Source organism: Vipera ursinii, assembly GCF_947247035.1.
Source record: "Vipera ursinii genome assembly, chromosome: 2".
Lineage (NCBI taxonomy): Eukaryota > Metazoa > Chordata > Lepidosauria > Squamata > Viperidae > Vipera > Vipera ursinii.
The window spans coordinates 281,964,201-281,983,273 of NC_139513.1; the positions used below are offsets into that span (position 1 = coordinate 281,964,201).

Here is a 19,073-nt window from a genome sequence, read left to right on the forward strand (position 1 = left end):
TCAAAGTAGCATCTTTTCCCATATTATTCTTGAGGCCTGTCATTTGTTATTCCATTTTCAAATCAATTTTGACAGTTAAAACATGTCCCGCTTCCATAACATATTTGTAACACAGTCTATCTGTAATGGAGGACACTCTTAAAATTAATTTCTGTGTCCATTATTCACAAATATCCTTCAATACATCCATGTTAAAATATTTTGCTTCATTCTGCATTAGAAAGACAAACTTAAGTGTTCTTCTATTTTAATTATAATAATTAGTTCCTTCTGCTGTCCTTTAGTGATCAAGCTTCAAAGTCCCAATCTATCATGTACATTTTTTATGAATTCAAAACAACAGCATTTTTCACAAGGGAAGGAACTTTGCTGCTAAGACCTTATTTCACAATGATCGCCAGAGTCCTTTGAAATTGACAGACCAACGATTGTATAAGCAGAGCCTACGTTTCAAGTATAGTTCCTATCTGCACAAGGAAATCCATTCTGGGGCTAGCTTTCTAGAATATAGAATGTAAATATAGAATGCGAAAACTGCTTAAATCAATGCTCCCCAATCTACACAGTCTTTTAGATCTGTAAGTTCCATACCACAGAATTTCTGAGAACTCTGGAGCTGGAGTACTTTTCTGCAGTTAAGTCAATATTGACTTTTAGTAATAACAAACATGCTGTAGATTTACTCCTGCAGATTATTACTTAGATATCGGATGATGTAATCTCTTCCTGATCCTCATTCTACTCCTTCCTCTACAATAATATCCTGTGAAGCAGAATGAAACAGTGACCTGATGTCATCATATATTGAGCATCCTCATGCCTGCTCCATTTTATGAGTTTTGCTTGAAGGAGGTGGTAAATCGAAGAGCCTTGGTGGAGCAGTGGGCTAATGCCTCCTTAAGTAACACCAGCTGCCTGCAATTAGTGCAGGTTCGCATCCCACCAGGCTCAAGGTTGACTCAGCCTTCCATCCTTCCGAGGTAGGTAAAATGAGGACCCAGATTGTTGGGGGCAATAAGCTAACTTTGTAATAATGCCGCTTGGGGGGGGGGCGAAAGCCCTAATAAGCAGGCATATACATAGAATGAAGGCTATTGCTAAGTACATTTGATTTGTGCTTAGATTGTAAGCCGCCCTGAGTCTTCGGAGAAGGGCGGGATATAAATGGGATTAAAGTAAAATAAAAAAATAAAATAAATAAATCAAAAGATGCATCACACATTTGCTAAATTTGAAACCTCAGGAATTAAGCTGAGGGCAGAGTACAGAGTGCTCAGTAATTACAAATATTATCAGAAATATTCTAAAAAGAGATAAACTGGGATATTCTATTCTATTCTATTCTATTCTATTCTATTCTATTCTATTCTATTCTATTCTATTCTATTCTATTCTATTCTATTCTATTCTATTCTATTCTATTCTATTCTATTCTATCCTATCCTATCCTATCCTATCCTATCCTATCCTATCCTATCCTATCCTATCCTATCTTTATTATTTTTACACTATATTCAAATGTGCAAGTTTCAACAATTGGAGCTCCTAGCCAACTTGGACACTGCTGAAAGTTGGAGCTGAAATCCAATTCCTCTGGATGCCACTTCCATTGGGCTACAATCCTAACAACTCTAAAAGAATCCAGGGAGATTTAGGAAGCTTTGAAAGCATTGAGGCAAAACCAGTGAAGTTATTCCAAGATTCAATGCATTGTAATGGTTTAGATGTTAGACTAGGAGTGTTATAATGGTTTAGATGTTGGGCTAGGAGTGAGGAGAATCCCAGTTTAAGTGCCACCCTCAGCTATGAAATCTCATTTTTGTCGTGATGTTGGGTCAGTCACTCACTCAGCCCAACCTTTCCTGCAGATTTGTTGTTATAAGGAAAAACAAGAGAAGGGAGTGTTGTGAATATCCCCTTAAGATCTTGAATGAAAAATGAGACACAAAACATCCTTCAGTTTATCTTATCAGTTCATATTTTAAACCAGCTAAGAGCCCCACTTGAAATGAAGAAAAGACATGTTTGTTTTTCGTTTTTATACCCTGGGAAGTCGGGGGGGGGGGGGGAGGGGGGAATGGGGGAGAGGGATAGGGAGGGTTAGATAGGGGTGGGGGAGGGGGAATTGTTAAAGTTAAAATGTACTGTAAAACTTTTTAAATTAAAAAAAAAAGAAATGAAGAAAAGACAGGAGAAGAAGAAAGAAGCAGCAAAATGAATGAGCGGGGTGGTGGGGTTTGCAATAATATCTGGCTTTGAGAACTGTATTTTTTTCTCTCGCAAGAATCCACTTCAAATGGACTAAAGGGAGATGCAATAAAATCCTCAAGCCATCTTATTGAGACTGCATGCCTAGGTTTAGTCTTACATTAGCAGGATCTTCTGTTTGTTTGTGACCTTCTTCTGTGGCTTCTGGAGCTGTTGGTACTGAGACAGGAAGCAGAGGCGATCGTGCTTTTCCAGCTAGTCCAAGGGATGCTGTCTTAACCTGAGCCTTGGGAAGATTGGGTGCTGTAATAGGAAGGGGCAAACCATTTCAATATTACTCGTGAGAAGCAGACCCCCAAACAGGCAAAAGCCGCACAAGCAGATTTACTGATGCATGTTCTTCCTGAATATTTATCTTGCTTTTCAGATAGTTATTTTCTCCAAGGGGCTCGTGGAAATACGTTAAAATATTCAGTACTGCATGAGCTGTAATGAAGTATATCTTCCCACTGTTGGATTTACTTACCATGTATCTGGAAGGATGAGGACCATCAATTTAAGGTGATCTGCTTCTCCTTCAGCAAGGGAGAACAAATTAAAAACAAAACCAAAGCCACCCATTCACACAATGCCTATTACCCCCAACTTGTTTGAAAACGGACACCAAAAATGGACAAAAATAGACTTTTCCTCCACTCCAATAAATCATATGTACGCACATATGTATATATACCATATTACATTTTGACTGTAGAGAGTACAGGAAGGTGACGTTGATGCAGATATGAGAGGCTGTTGCCTAGGCAAAAGGGACCAAAGCATATCTAAAGTCTAGAACAGAGAGATAAACACACACACACACACACACACACACACACCAACAGCTCCTTAATTCACTTATCTATAAGAAGGAATAAGAAGTATAGTACAATCAGATTTCCAAGATTCTGTTATAATAGCCAGTATTTGCAAAAGCAGTTTTAACTTTCTTGGGGAGTTGATTTCCACATCTGGTCCATCTAGTGGGGGCTGACCTGATTAGTCTCCAGGTATCAGGAAAGGACCTCCACCATATTTGTATGTTCCAGGACTGAAGTAAGTAGCTGAGGGTCATCTGCATATTGATAACATCTGATCATTCACCAGCACATACCGTCTTTTTGAGCTTCATATCCTAAAACATCATTGCACCCTCCTTGCATCCGGGAGTGGAATTGCCCCCTTGAGAAGAAGAAAACCCAATCACGCTCCAGGACATCCATAAAAGCAATTAGTGTGCTTTACGTACTATACCAGGAACTGAAACTGGATTGAAAAGAATGCAGATATTCTGCTTCCCCCCCCCCCCACACACACACACTCTGTGTCCAAAACTCCACACAAGGATTTCCCTCTTGATGTCTTTTCTTAGGATTTAACTGAAGCACAGAAAGCCAAGGAGGTGCTTTAGTTAAGGTAAAGGTAAAGGTTCCCCCGTACATGCGTGCTAGTCGTTTCCGACTCTAGGGGCCGGTGCTCATCTCCGTTTCAAAGCCAAAGAGCCAGCGCTTGTCCGAGGACGTCTCCGTGGTCATGTAGCCGGCATGACTGGACGCCAAAGGCGCATGGAATGCTGTTACCTTCCCACCGTAGTGGTCCCTATTTTTCTACTTGCATTTTTACGTGCTTTCGAACTGCTAGGTTGGCAGAAGCTGGGACGAGTAACAGGCGCTCACTCTGTTACGCGGCACTCGGGATTCGACCCGCCAAACTGCCGACCTTCTGATCGACAAGCTCAGCGTCCTAACCCACTGAGCCACCGCGTCCCTGTGCTTTAGTTAGCTATCTCATAATTAAATAAACCCAGGAGTGGTCCATTCCACGCACAAAGAGTTCACTGAAGTTCCAAAAGTAAATTCTCTTCCTTCAAAGAAAATTTGAACTAGTAGAAAAAAAATGCAGGAGGTGTTCTCCGTGGAGAACTATCAACTATCAAGGGGAGAAAGGAAGAGTTGAATAAAATAATAAAAGACAGCCCCTGTTAAAGACTGGGAGAATTAGTTACTTCTTTAACTCGCAGACAGACAATAAAAGAGGATTCCAGCTCCGCTGAAATTTCTAGTGAAGAGATGACTCCACATCTCTATTGGTTCTCAAATCCACAGAAACGGTTTAAAGGGATCCATCTCTGTTTTCATTGCAGCCAGCATGGAAGTACTGAAGACTACACTCTTCCAGTTAACTAGTTATATGATTGTGATCTAACTGGTATAATTGAGTTGCTGCTGCTGGTAAACACTGCAGCCCCTATGAAAGTGGGGTGGTAGCTGACAATTTGCCTTGGATCCATCCCCTTCCCAAATGCAAAACATCAACAGTTAATAGAGAACAAAACAGTGCATTTTGGCAGACATGAAAAAAAAAAAACCCAGGAGAGTCAGACATTCCATTCTGGGGGGAAAAATTCAATGGAACACCATTATCTAAATCTGAAACTTTTGGGAATGCTTGTACTGTGCCAAAATAAATAACAGAATAAATTCATAGAATATGGAGCATAGAATAATAGAATTGGAAGGGACCTTGAAGGTCTCCTTTTGCTCAAGGAGACCCTATACCAGGGGTAGGCAACCTTGGCTCTTTTATGACTCGTGGACTTCAACTCCCAGAATTCCTGAGCCAGCTGGCTCAGGAATTCTGGGAGTTGAAGTCCACGAGTCATAAAAGAGCCAAGGTTGCCTACCCCTGCCCTATACCATCCCAGACAAGTGGCTGTCCAGTCTCTTCTTAAAAGCCTCCAGTGAGAGAGCACCCATAACTTCCGAAGGCAAGCCATTCCACTGCTTAATTGTTCTTACTGTCAGAAAATTTCTCCTTAGTTCTAAGTTGCTTCTCTCCTTAATTAGTTAAATAATTAGTTAAATACATCAGCTCATCAAGGTACCACAGGTTCATGATGCTAATTCCGAAGTTGGCTGAAATTCCCCCCCCCTTTTTTTCTTTTGAAATGCCCTACAGGTCTATATTTCTACCAGGTTTCAGCAGACTTAGTAATTCTATGGAAAGCCAAAGAAAAAGCAAAGCTGAAAAATTACACTGATTTCCTACCGATAAAAATTAAGTTTCTACTTTGCTTGGTTTTTAATTAAATGCTAAAACACAGGGGGGTTGCTTCAACAAAAACTCAGCTGTATTAAAAGCAAAGGGAAGACACAGATATTAAAGGGCCATCTTTAAGTAGCTTGTCACAAACGAGAGATTTTCTGCACTCCTGGATCCCTTTGAAAGCCAAGGTTTAAAAAACAGAAAGGAAAAAGCTAGGGGAACCAATGAGAGAAAAAGACTCAGAGAATTCTTCAGAAGATACTATGCTTTGCACTCTTTGTAGGGGGAAAAAAAGACTTCTGTAGTAACTGCTTTGGCTCAACTTCAGCTTCTTCAAAGAAAGAACCTAAGGTACATTGATTCAGGATGATGTTATGTGTAGGTGTGCATACTTGCTTTTTTAAGTGGTACAATCTAATAAAGATAAAAAAGAGCTATCTAGACATTTTGAAAATCTTTTGATGCTTGTAATTGCTCCTGCTCTCCTAAGATCAAGGGTGCAGAATTCAATTTGCAACAATCAATATACTGGAAAACTCTTTGATGATCTGCCTGAGGATCTACTCAGCCCAATCTTGCTCACATTAACCCAAGGGATGCCTTCATGACAGATATTCCTCTTCTTCTGATCTACCCACCAAACTAACACTGAGGTATTAGCAGAGAGCTATTTTGCATTCACTTGTTGCCGGTAAGTTTATGGATCCATTTTAAAGTGCTAGTTATATTTATTTATTTTATTTTATTTATTTATTAAATTTGTATACCGCCCTTCTCCCTAGGGACTCAGGGCAGTGAACAGGGCACATATAAATAGAGGATACAAAAATTAAAAAAGAATTAAATAATTGCCCAGATAAAACAGTAACAATATAAAAACCCAATTAAAAACCCTAACTTCCCCCATCAGGCCAGGCCAGCTTGTTCAAAAAAATGGGTCTTCAGACTGCGTCGGAAAGAGCGAAGGTCTGGTGCCGTCCGGAGCTCAACCGGCAATTGGTTCCATAAAGCCGGGGCGCCCACAGAGAAGGCCCTCCCCCTGGGGGCCACCAGCCGACATTCTCTGACCAGGGGCACCCTGAGGAGGCCCTCTCTGTGGGAACGCACAGGGCGGAGGGAAGTTGACGCCGGCAGCAAGTGGTTATACTCTATAGAGAAGCACATGGCATAGCACCACGTTATACCTGGTTTGATTCTGCCCATCCTATGAGGACATCTAGGGAGCCTTCGCTACAGACCCAGGTTTAGTTAAAGGAGAGAAGAAGATGGACCAAAAGGTAGCCTTCTCAGTGGTTGCCCACTGTGGAATATGCTGCCTCCAGAGTATGCCTTGCACCCTCAGTTCAGGAAAGGATTCAAAGCCACTTTCGTAAAACAAGCATCCAATGCCTTGTGGTGAGTTTGGGGGTAGTAGCTACTTCTGGCCATACTTTAAATGTTCTAATTGCAAGGCACAGGCAGTCTTTGGTTAATAATGGTAACTGAACCCGGAATTTCTATCGCTAATGACACGCTAGTAAAACATGCTGTCACTTGACTGTGCCACTTGGTGATGGCAGTTCTGGGATTTTATGGTTGCCAATGCTAAGCTCAATGTTGCATGTTCACCCTTTACAACCTCTTGCCAGCTTCCCCATTGACTTTACTTGTAGAAAGAGGGCAGTGAAGGATGCCAATTGTGACCACCAGGTGCTGCAACATCATAATTATGAACCAGTGGCTGAGCACTCAGATTGCAATCGTATGATCGCAGGGATGCTGTGATGGCCACAATTTTGAGATCTGGTCATAAGTACCCCTTGTTCGATGCTGTTGTAAACTTAAATAGTTGCTGAATAAGTAGTTGTATGCTGCTCAGAACCTTTGGATTGGGCTTAATGGAATATTGTAAAAAAATGAAGCAAACAAATAAATACAGTACATTGAAACATTCTGTCTCTGTTTCTGGTATTATTATATAGTGTATGTGTGTGTTGGAACTATAGATTAGCAATATCCAGGATGCAAGAGATTCCCTAAATTTGAATGAAGAAAGATTTGGAGAAATAGTGAGATTGAATTGATAGCACCAGCTGGAACTGAAATACGACTTATGGGGTGGCTGTATAATCTGACGCAAGTTAGTCTGTATATGTATCTAAGTCCAGTTGCTTCTTATATATTCTCTATTTATATATTTAATATAACAAGCACTATGAACACATCATTATATTCCAGGGTCCATCATCTAAAGGAACAGAACCCAGTATCATAAACCCTAGAACTTTCTATCTCATGTAAACAGGGAATATGGAATTATGATATTGCAGAAGTATTTGGAAAAAACACACGATCAGATAGGCAATTTGCCTCTATAATGGAGTATTGATACAAGAATCCAATCTATGGAAAGACAATTAGGAATTTGAAAATGTAGGGGATGTTTTTTTAATCCAATTCTGTCATCTGTTAAATGCAGGAGTGATATGTACTTGCATTAAATGACTTAGATGTGATACAACTCCATTCAACATGTTGTCATGGTTCTGACAGATGTCATCATATTTGGGCTATAGATTTCAAGATGGCCAAGGCAGTGGGTTTTGTTGCTATGAAATGGTTGTCTGGAGTTTTGCAGCCAAGTATAGTCATTCTACACTTAATTTAAAATGAATGTTAGTGAGTTGGTGTAGTACATTGTACAAACATACTGGGTTAATTTTTGTGCATCGTTCACTGGGCAGATTCCCATCTGCTGGTGGTCACATAGACTGCATCAGCAACAAATAAATGATCTGTCATCATCTTATCCTAGATGGTTTTCTAGATACCCCATCCCAGTAGAAATGGATTTTTTGGTGGTCTTTGGAAAAGATCTAATAAATTACAACACTGCCTGACTTTTAAAAAAAGTCAACCAAGGTCATTTAAGTACAAGTTAAAGAACTATATAACAACAACAATTGCTAAAGACCTGCAGCATTTGTTTCAGGACAGACTTTTTTTAAAAAAAAGAAAAAAAAAGAGAAAGCAGCTTTGTCTGGAGCAGTCCCAGCTGGTTGTATCAGGGCCAGCTAGCATACATCAACAGCACAAATAGAATAAACTCAATTCCAACCTTTATGTTACTTTCTTTCCTTTTGTTTTTGTTTTCTTTGCAGTTAATTAAACTTCTGGGGAACAAGTGACAGGAATCCTCCCTCTTTGTCTGTCCCCAAACCAATTAGTCATGCAAAATCCATTCAGATCTGGCACAGAAAATGGATGGCAAAATAAGGCTTGAGCGTAACTATCTGGTATGAACAATATACTTGCACCTGTGAATCTCAGGGTTGATGTGGATAAGGAAAGGGGTGCTATGTCAGTCATATGGAACTCATTAATTAATACAATTGTGCCTTAAAGAGCTAAGAGCCCTGCAAAAAGGCAGATGGCTCCATTTGGGCATTGCTGATGAGAAACCAAGATGCTAATTAAGGCTTCCCCTCTAGACAGGGATCAACAGCAGGTGAACATTAAAGCTTGAAAACTGAAGCCAAGGAAAACTTCAAAGAGGAGCCCACATCAACTCAATAATAATCAAGAAATCACTTCATCCAAGCTGATTGGGGCAGAGTTCGGCATTGGAAACTGGCGCTCCAGCCTGAGATGAATATCATAAGGTTTTTAAGAAGCTTCAGAATAACAGAGTTGGAAGGAACCTTGGAAGGAACCAGTCTATTTTTAAAAAAAATTCCAATGGTGGAGCACTCACGACTTCTGGAGGCAGGTTGTTCCACTGATTAATTGTTCTAACTATCAGGAAATTTCTCCTTAGTTCTAGGTTGCTTCTCTCTTTGATTAGTTTCCATCCATTGCTTCTTATCCTGCCTTCAGGTGCTTTGGAGAATAAGTTGACCCTCCCTCTTTTTTATGGCAACCCCTTAGATATTGGAAAACTGCTATCATGTCTCCCCTAGTCCTTCTTTTCATTAAACTAGACTGGGGTAGGCAACCTTGGCTCTTTTATGACTCGTGGACTTCAACTCCCAGAATTCCCAAGCCAGCCATGCTAAGGGGAAAGGGAGAGGTTTCTAAGCTGAGCCATGCTGTCTCAGGAATTCTGGGAGTTGAAGTCCATGAGTCATAAAAGAACCAAGGTTGCCTACCCCTGAACTAGACATACCCAAATCTTGCAACTGTTCTTCATATGTTTTACCCTCCAGTCCCCTAATCATTTTGCTGCTCTTCTCTGCAGTCTTTCTACAGTCTCAACATATTTCTTATATTGCGGCAACCAAAACTGGATGCAGTATTCCAAGTGCGGTCCTACCAAGGCATTATAAAGTGGTATTAACACTTCACATAATCTTGATTCTATCCTTCTGTTAACGCAGCCTAGGACTGTGTTGGCTTTTCATTTCCAGGAGACGTTTTGAGTGCCACAATACAGAAAATACGTTGAGACTCTAGAAAGAGTGTAGAGAAGATGCCTGGGGAAGGACAAAGCAGTGGAGAGTCCTCCAGCCAGCAGTGTATACTCTACACCTGATTTTTTATCTTCCAGCTATGTTTACCTATGTAAGTTATGCGATTATGCATCAGTTCAGCCTAGTGATTGAGGCATCGGGCTAGAAAGTAAGAGACTGGAAGTTCTAGTCCTGCGTTAGCCATGAAAGCCAGCTGGGTGACTTTGGGCCAGTCACTCTTTCTCAGCCCAACCCACCTGACAGGGTTGTTGTTGTGGGAAAAATAGGAAGAGGAAGGTGTGCTGGATATGTTCACTGCCTTGAGTAATAAAGTATACTCAAGGCAGTAATACAAATAAATAAAACCTCCTCAGACTTAAAAGATAAAACAGGCAGCTACTCAACACAGTGCGATGGGACCTTACCATTTATTTTATTTGAATTGCCTGATCCTACTGTCTCCCATCTTTAGGGAAAATCTCTAACCCCCCCCCCCCATTTGCAAAAGCCAAATGTGACTTGGCTGTTGCAGAGAAGTTACTTAAAAACAGCCCACACAATTTCCTGTCTTCCAGCTATGGGTAATTGGGGGGGGAAATCAGTGTATCTCACTGGCTTACGGTATGCCTGCAGAATATCAGAGTTGGAGGAAATCTTGGGGGTCTTCCAGTCTAACCCCCTGCTCAGGAAACCCTATTCCATTTCAGACAAATGGTTGTCCAATCTCTTCTTAAAAACCTCCAGTTTTGGTGCATCCACAATTTTTGGAGGCCTATCTCATGTGATTTTTTTTTAATAAAAAATGTTCATGATAGCAAATAGAACAGCCTCTTTTTTGTCTTCAATAATACAACACAGCCTTTTCAAAATGGTGCTCTCTAAAGGGATTGTACTTCAACCACCATTACTTCCTTTGATCATGTCATCAAGGAATGATGGCAGTTACAGTCTATCTAGAATATTTTCAGTTGGAGAACAAAACTATATTTGGAACAATCTTGCACTGGAAACATAAAAGGAATGGAAAAAAACTTTAATTTAGAGGGACCCCAAAAGCTTTACTGGTTTTACCAAACTAATTGGGTAGTTCTCTGAATGTTTATGCTACATGAATCTTACATCAGTCTACACAATATTTTCCTTTGCAAGTAAAATCACATTCAGAGAGAATTCCCAACAAAGCAAGCAGTGGGATTAAACAACAAAATAGGCACCCTGAAGGTTCAAGCAAGAAGGAGACAAAATGCAGCCAATTATAAAATTAATTATGTCAGAAATACTCAGAACTGTGCACTAAACCGGCAAGGTATTTTAAGGAAACAACAAAAATTTCAAGGAATGAAAGAAACTAATATGGGGAAGTATTTAGAAGTTCCAGATTGGAAGCTGGGAAGATGCCAAGGTTGGCCAGCAACAACCCTGCATGACCTCATAGTAGCCAATGCTACTATGAGTCTTATTTTCTTTGCTGGGTTAATAAATGTTACATTCCCTCATTAATTTGATGATATAGGTATTCATATGGGTTTATTACTGGCATTCAGCATTTCACACAGGCATGCAAGCATGAGGATCTGCTTGCCAGATGTATGGCCATCCCTTCCCAATCTGGGTCTCCATGCTGCAGAACAATCAGCTACTGGTTATTTTTTAATTTTTCTGCACATGGGGGCTTATTTTGAAGAGGATATTCAAAGGCAAAATGATGTTGCAGAAAATCAGAATCCTGGGTCACTATATTGTCTGGATTTTGGAGCAATATTTGCCTACTATCCATGAGGACTGAATTTTGCATGCAGAAAGTCCTAGGTTTCTTCTGAAACAAGTACAGGTAAATTTTTCTCAAATAGCAAGGAGGAAAATATCTGTCAGAAACTCCACAGAGCTTCTTGAATAAGAATGGCCAGGAGTGGGGAATTGAACTTTTGTAATTTAACAGTAGCCAAGAAATTAAAAGACGCTTGCTCCTTGGGAGGAAAGCCTTGGCAAATCTAGACAGCACACTAAAAAGCAGAGACATCACCCAAAAGTGCGTATAGTCAAGGCTATGGTCTTCCCAGTTGCAATGTATGGCAGTGAAAGCTGGACCATAAAAAAGGCTGAGCGCCAAAGAATTGAGGCCTTTGAACTCTGGTGCTGGAGAAGACTCCTGCGAGTCCCTTGGACTGCAAGGCGATCAAACCAGTCAGTCCTAGAGGAGATCAACCCTGACTGTTCTTTAGAAGGCCAGATCCTGAAGCTAAAACTCAAATACTTTGGCCACCTAATGAGAAGGAAGGACTCACTCGAGAAGAGCCTAATGCTGGGAAAGATTGAGGGCAATAGAAGAAGGGGACGACAGAGAATGAGGTGGCTGGATGGAGTTACTGAAGCAGTAGGCGTGAGCTTAAATGGACTCCAGAAGATGGTAGAGGACAGGAAGGCCTGGAGGAACGTTGTCCATAGGGTCGCGATGGGTCGGACACGACTTCGCAACTAACAACAACAACAACAACAATTTAACAGTATGATGGATATCATATGATGGATATGATGATACAATGGATGCAAACTAACCAAGGAAAGAAGCAACCTAGAACTAAGGAGAAATTTCCTAATGGTGAGAGCAATCAACCAATGGAACAGCTTGCCTTCAGAAGTTGTGGGTGCTCCATCACTGGAAGCTTTCAGAAAGTGACTGGACAACCATTTATCTAATGGTGTAGGGCAGGGGTAGGTAACCTTGGCTCTTTTATGACTCGTGGACTTCAACTCCCAGAATTCTTGAGCCAGCATGGCTCAGCTTGGAAACCTCTCCCTTTTCCCTCAGCATGGCTGGCTCAGGAATTCTGGGAGTTGAAGTCCATGAGTCATAAAAGAGCCAAGGTTGCCTACCCCTGGTGTAGGGTCTCCTGCTCGACCAGGGGGCTGCAGAAAACCTCTGAGGTTCCTTCCAACTCTATTATTCTATGCTCTATGTTCTATGAATTAAGTAAAAGGAAAGACAATTTCTGTATATTGTACGTGTTCAATGCACGTGCTCTGATTAAAACAACCACTTGTCCTTTAGAGCCTTTAGATAGGGTTTTAATTTTCACAGAGATTTATCTGATGTTGCATCTTCAGACCAACATACAACTGAACTTTATACACTGAAATTTAGTGTTGTTTGAATTTAATTTATAATAGGGCATATGAAGGGATGCGGTGGCTCAGTGGGATAGGACGCTGAGCTTGTCGATCAGAAGGTCGGCAGTTTGGCGGGTCGAATCCCGAGTGCTGTGTAACAGAGTGAGCACCTGTTACTTGTCCCAGCTTCTGCCAACCTAGCAGTTCGAAAGCACGTAAAAATGCAAGTAGAAAAATAGAGACCACTCCGGTGGGAAGGTAACAGTGTTCCGTGCTCCTTTGGCGTCTAGTCATGCCGGCCACATGACCACGGAGACGTCCTCGGACAAATGCTGGCTCTTCGGCTTTGAAACGGAGATGAGCACCGGCCCCTAGAGTTGGAAATGACTAGCATGCATGTGCAGGGGAACCTTTACCTTTTACCTTTAGGGCATATGAATATAATGTACAGAAATAAGTTTTACTATTTGTTGAAGTGGTTGGCAAAGAGAGCACATTCACTATTCAGCATAAAGAGGTGCATAATTAGAAAAATGTAAGCTAATTAACTTTGCAAATTTCTTCCTAAAAATCTATCTCTCAACAAAATAAACTTGATGATTTGAAGCAACCTATTTTCTCAGCTGTTTCCAGAAACAGAGAAAAATACCGATATCCTGAAACTGCTGAATTTACCAGGGGCAGTTTATGAGCTACAGAAAAAACAAAAAACAAAACAAAAAGGGAGGCAATCAGCAAATATTTTTGTTAAGTCTTGTTTTTTAATGCATGAGATATTCCATGTCATTCTGAAAAAAATGTGCATTTTGATTATTTCTTTATATACAGAATATGGCAGCTGTAGGGAGACCTCTTTCGTAAAACTGATTTCTGATGAATGCTTTGAGGTGGTGGCTTGAATTTCTTATAACAGCTGCAAATGCTTAGCAATTGGTCTTTAAAAAGGCAATTCACCTGTTGCTGTGCTCCTTTTTTCCCATCTCTCTCTAGGCTTATCAGAGAAAAGGTGGAATAGTCAGGTCAACGTACTTTGAATTCAAATGAAGAAAATGTACTCAAGAGCTAGAGTTAACTAATTGGGGATTCAGCTCTGGAGAGATCTGAGCCGTCTACTAATAGACCTGAGCCAAAATTACTTGGAGGTACTTTTCTTGTTTCTTTTCTTTTGTTGAACTTTGATGATCGTAGCATTCTTCTAAGTGCTAGAATTCAAATTAAAGCATCCACAATTGTAAAAGCTAACCTTTCTTAAGACCGTTAGAAAAAGATTTTTTTTTCCTGAATGGGAAGTAGAAGAAGCAGCCATAACCTTCTGGATAAAATGCTCCAGAATACTCCCCAGCAACCATAGTGGATAGAAATATGGGGGTTATGGAAAATGATGCCCTTTTCCATTATCTCTTCATTTCTAAGCACACAAATCTATCCTTGTATATTTCCTCCATGTACTATAGCATCTCCCTTTTTCTCTCACACACACAAATATCCCCATAGCTACAATGCTTTTCTCTTTCCCCACCTGCTACCCATTTTGCTTTCCTCTTCCCTATTCTTGTTTTTTTTGCCATCTCTGCCCAACGGGTGGGCAGAGATGCACATTCAAAATGGGTGGTGGTGGTGGTGGTGCCATGTGAGGAAATTTCTACCTTCTCAGCCTTCTAATTAGGCCAGACAGAAAACACACCAAGATGAGTTAATTCTACTTTATTGTAAGGCTATGTCAGAGGTAGGCAACCTTGGCTCTTTTATGACTCATGGACTTCAACTCCCAGATTTCCTGAGCCAGAATAGCTGGCTCAGGAATTCTGGGAGTTGAAGTCCATGAGTCATAAAAGAGCCAAGGTTGCCTACCCCTGGGCTATGTTAATAGAATCGTGCAAATCTGAAAGTATAAATGTGCCCATTACTCAGTTGTGGGCTCCTCCTCCTGTTATCTGATCCCTCCCTAGGCAGCATCTATCCCCCTCCCCACTAGTCTTCCAAGGTCATACTCGTATTCCATTGTATGACTTTCCTGTCCTCTTCATTAAAGTGGTTATTTTCTGGGATGAGAGAGAGCACAATTTTCAATTTTGGAATGGTCTTCCCCTGAAATCTTCCTACCAGCATTGGGATATAGAGTGAGGCTAGAGCCCAATAAAGCTGATTGTTGATGTGTGGAGATGAGTTGTTTTGGGGGCTCCAGGAGTTTTTGCAATGGTGCTTTTTTTAGTGGTTTGTATTGCTGTCTGCTGAAGTTGAAACTCAAATACTTTGGCCATCTAATGAGAAGGAAGGACTCACTGGAGAAGAGCCTAATGCTGGGAAAGACTGAGAGCAAGAGAAGAAGGGGACGACAGAGAATGAGGTGGCTGGATGGAGTCACTGAAGCAGTAGGCGTGAGCTTAAATGGACTCCAGAAGATGGTAGAGGACAGGAAGACCTGGAGGAACATTGTCCATAGGGTTGCGATGGGTCAGACACGACTTCGCAGCTAACTACAACATTGCTGTCTGCAAGCCATTCAGAGGTTGTAACACATAAAATTGACATCTATATAAGACAGTTAAACACATAAATAAATAAGAGGGTCAATACATAATCTAGGAAAATATATGATTTTGGAAAGGTTATTTGGCAAGGCTGGTAGAAATAAAGCATCATCAGGTAACTCCACAGTCATTCACAGGTCATCTACATCTAACCATAATATTCAGAACCTATTTCTACAAGGGGATGACAGAGAATGGGGTGGCTGGATGGAGTCACTGAAGCAGTAGGCATAAGCCTAAATGGACTCCAGAAGATGGTAGAGGACAGGAAGGCCTCGAGGAACGTTGTCCTTGTGCTCGCGATGGGTCAGACACGACTTTGCAACTAACAGCAACAACAATTTCTACATTGACAGCAATCTTAACTGGTGCCATGAGAATGAGAGGGATTTCATTTTGGAAGAGTGGGGAGGGGATCTTAAAGATGTCTAACAGTGAGATGTGGCAGAAATGCAGACTATTGTAATACATCAGGTTACCAATAATGGTTAACCAATGTACGGATGCAGAATTGTGATATGACACCATTAGTTAAATAAAAAAAGAGGAAGCAGAATGGTCAAAGCTGGATAGGGGAAGACCATAGCGCTAGTAAGCTTTCTGGCAAAGTGGAAGTTTTGAGTCAACAATAACTTGTTCCTTAACTCGGGGAATTTTATTGATATATTGAAAACCATGGGAACCTGCTAAACATCATGTGGAATGATGGAAATCTGATATCATGATCATGGAAATCATGATATCCACGAATGAGCAATGCCTAGAGCTTAAACAAGTGAAGAGAACAGGGTGGATAATCTTTGGGGGGAGGCAGAATTCTGAGGGCATGCCATGGGTACTCTCACAAAATATTTGCTACTGGGGCTGAAAAAAACACCTAGTTTTCCAGAAGACTAACACAACATGACATTTCTGTGGCGCTTTCTGAGCTTGGTGGTAAACCTTGGTAAATCACCAAGCTCAGAGAGTATCAAGGACCCCACAGTTCAAACCTGAGCTACAAATATTCTGTTCTATGTGGTAAGATTTCTCCCTGCTCCTTTTCGATCATCAGAGTGCTCCTTAGAGCAGGGATGTCAAACTCGCAACATCATGTGATGTGTAGTGATGTATCGCTGCTTTTTTTCCCATTGGAGGCAATGGGGTGGGTGCAGTTTCGCTATGATGCATCCGGCCCGTGGGCCGGCAGTTTGACACCCATGCCTTAGTGTCTTTTGTCTGGTCATGTGAGCCCAAGTCCAAATTAAGGGCTGAGATACAATCAACCACCACAATTTGTTTTTTAAGAATTCCTATGTGGCTGGTGTGCATTCCGAAATAAATCAGGTCAATGTAGATTGCTGAACACATTATATCACAATTGATGCACCTGCAGGAGCCTCTGTTCCTTTGCGCTTTGTGTCAGTATCCCATATATTTATCTCTTCACCCTATTTATTGAACTGAATGTATCCATCTTAAGAGAAATAACTGAATTTTAAGTTTTAGTGCCAGCAGGGTTTACTTAAAAGATGTTTCTCTTGATGTAAGGGATTTTAGGGCTTCTGCTTGCTGTCAGAAGAGGATTGTGTAGTAATAGCTAGCATATGTTTGAAGCAAGAACATGGTTTTTAACATTTTAATTAGTTGCTGCAATTCCTATCTTCAGTCAGGGATTTAACCATCTTTAGAATACAGAGCAGCAGGAGACAATTTTAATACTTTCAAATACTTTCATCTCCACCTTGCAGTAAGCAGACTACAATCAAATGCTGTGTTGCATCATCCTTTACAACCATGAAACCGTCTCATCTTACAAGGCTCACTCACAGTATACATTTTGTCATTGGAAACTTATTTATACAAGGAGTTTTGTCAGGAACAAGACAAATGGGACAAATATGTTGTGCAGAAGCAGTGCAGAAGACCATTGTTATTTCAAGGAGCTTTGTGACATACAGTATGTTGATTTCTCCTTCATCTTAAAAAAAGTTTAGAAGTTTAGAGCCCTTTCTGAGGTTACCTGCTTTTTTAAAAAAAAAGTCTTGTTTCCTGAATAAAGGAGAAGGGAGGGGGGATTTTCACACAGCTGTAAATCTGTGAAAGTCTCAGACCTTCAGTTCCCATTCTAGAGTCATGTGCCACCCTGTCAAGGTCAAGTCTTGCGGTCTCATCCCGACAGAAGCAAATCCATGAAGTCCTGGTGCCAGGTTTTGATAAAAAAAACTTGGGGTTATTTTGTTTGTGGGCCACTTCTGCAGAGAACCTAGCATTGGTTACTGTGGAAATTGACCCACCCTTGGTATCCCTGTTGTTATTATTAAGGTGCTCCTGATAGCTTATAAGAGATTTGAGTATCATCTTGCTTGGTATGCATTATTTACCTAAAGGTAAAGGTAAACGTTCCCCCGCACATGCATGCTAGTCATTTCCAACTCTAGGGGCCAGTGCTCATCTCCGTTTCAAAGCCGAAGAGCCAGCGCTTGTCCGAGGATGTCTCTGTGGTCATGTGGCCAGCATGACTAGACACCAAAGGTGCACGGAACACTGTTACCTTCCCACCGTAGTGGTCCGTATTTTTCTACTTGCATTTTTACGTGCTTTCAAACTGCTAGGTTGGCAGAAGCTGGGATAAGTAACAGGCGCTCACTCTGCTACGCGGCACTCGGGATTTGACTCGCCAAACTGTCGACCTTTTGATCGACAAGCTCAGCGTCCTAACCCACTGAGCCCTTTGAAATCTGTTTGCTTGAGTTAATAAAGCTTAAAATCTCTTTATTCACTAAAATGCTCATTGTCTCTGGATCCAAAACAAAACAAAAAACCAGTTGCCTGGGCATCTGACCACTGCCCTGACACTTGGCAAAACAAGGTCTCAGCAGAAATATCTACCAAAACAAATGATAAAGTTTGACATTCAGAGATTTCATCTGCAAACCTAACTCAAACTTATATTAAGTTTATATTAAGAACACATTGCAAGGAAAACTTCCAACATATAAAACAAGTGTATATTTGTTTCACATACTTTCTGGCTCTATACTATACAAATATATTTAGATTTTTTAAGAAATGACTATTTATACCAGCAGTTACTATGGGAATAACAGGTAGCTATTAGCACACTGGTAACTATCAGACAGATGCCATTCACAGTAGTGTCCTTTTGCTTTAAAAACATTTTATAGACTGAAGAAATTCTTCATAGAAGAACTTTCATAGAATCACAGAAGTTATTACTTAAACAAGCTTAAAATATAATGCCAGTCTATTTTATCTTACTTTTATTTTAAAAAATAGGATTGGCCTTCTTTTTATGTGTGCTTGGATTGTACCAAAATTGTAAAATCCGGTAAATCATGATGAATGTGTGCACTGAGTTGGAGTGAGAAGAATAGTCTAAGAACTAAAATTTCTTAGAAGCAAGACTTAAATATTACTTCTAGGTGAGTATTGCCATCATTTCCCAGGGCAAATATCCCAACAGGAAGATTTGAATCTAGGATTTTTCTCCATGACAAAGCAATACTTTTTGCTTCATACTGGAAATAAGGCTGACCAACCATAATAGCATCAGCCCATGAGTTTGTGGCAGAATGTGCTGAACTACAATGATGAGACAGTTTCTCAGGAAAGCGGGAGCACATTCTGAAAAAGGAAGAGGCAACAGAGCCTGGAGCTGGATAGGTGAGAGAAGAACTTCCTAGAGAATCTCCCAGAATACTCCCAAGTAACA

General features: G+C 40.7%; 1 protein-coding gene across 1 annotated transcript in view; it reads right to left on the bottom strand.

Moving 5' to 3' along the window:
• The window catches only part of DCC (DCC netrin 1 receptor), a gene marked incomplete at its 5' end in the record, with an annotated part of 1,142,764 nt that overhangs the window by 2,873 nt on the left and 1,120,818 nt on the right, over nt 1–19,073 (bottom strand). Inside the window, one exon of the mRNA XM_083355563.1 lies at nt 2,369–2,511. Within this exon, the coding sequence (XP_083211689.1) occupies nt 2,369–2,511 (143 nt within the window). The remainder of the gene's footprint in view (nt 1–2,368; nt 2,512–19,073) is intronic.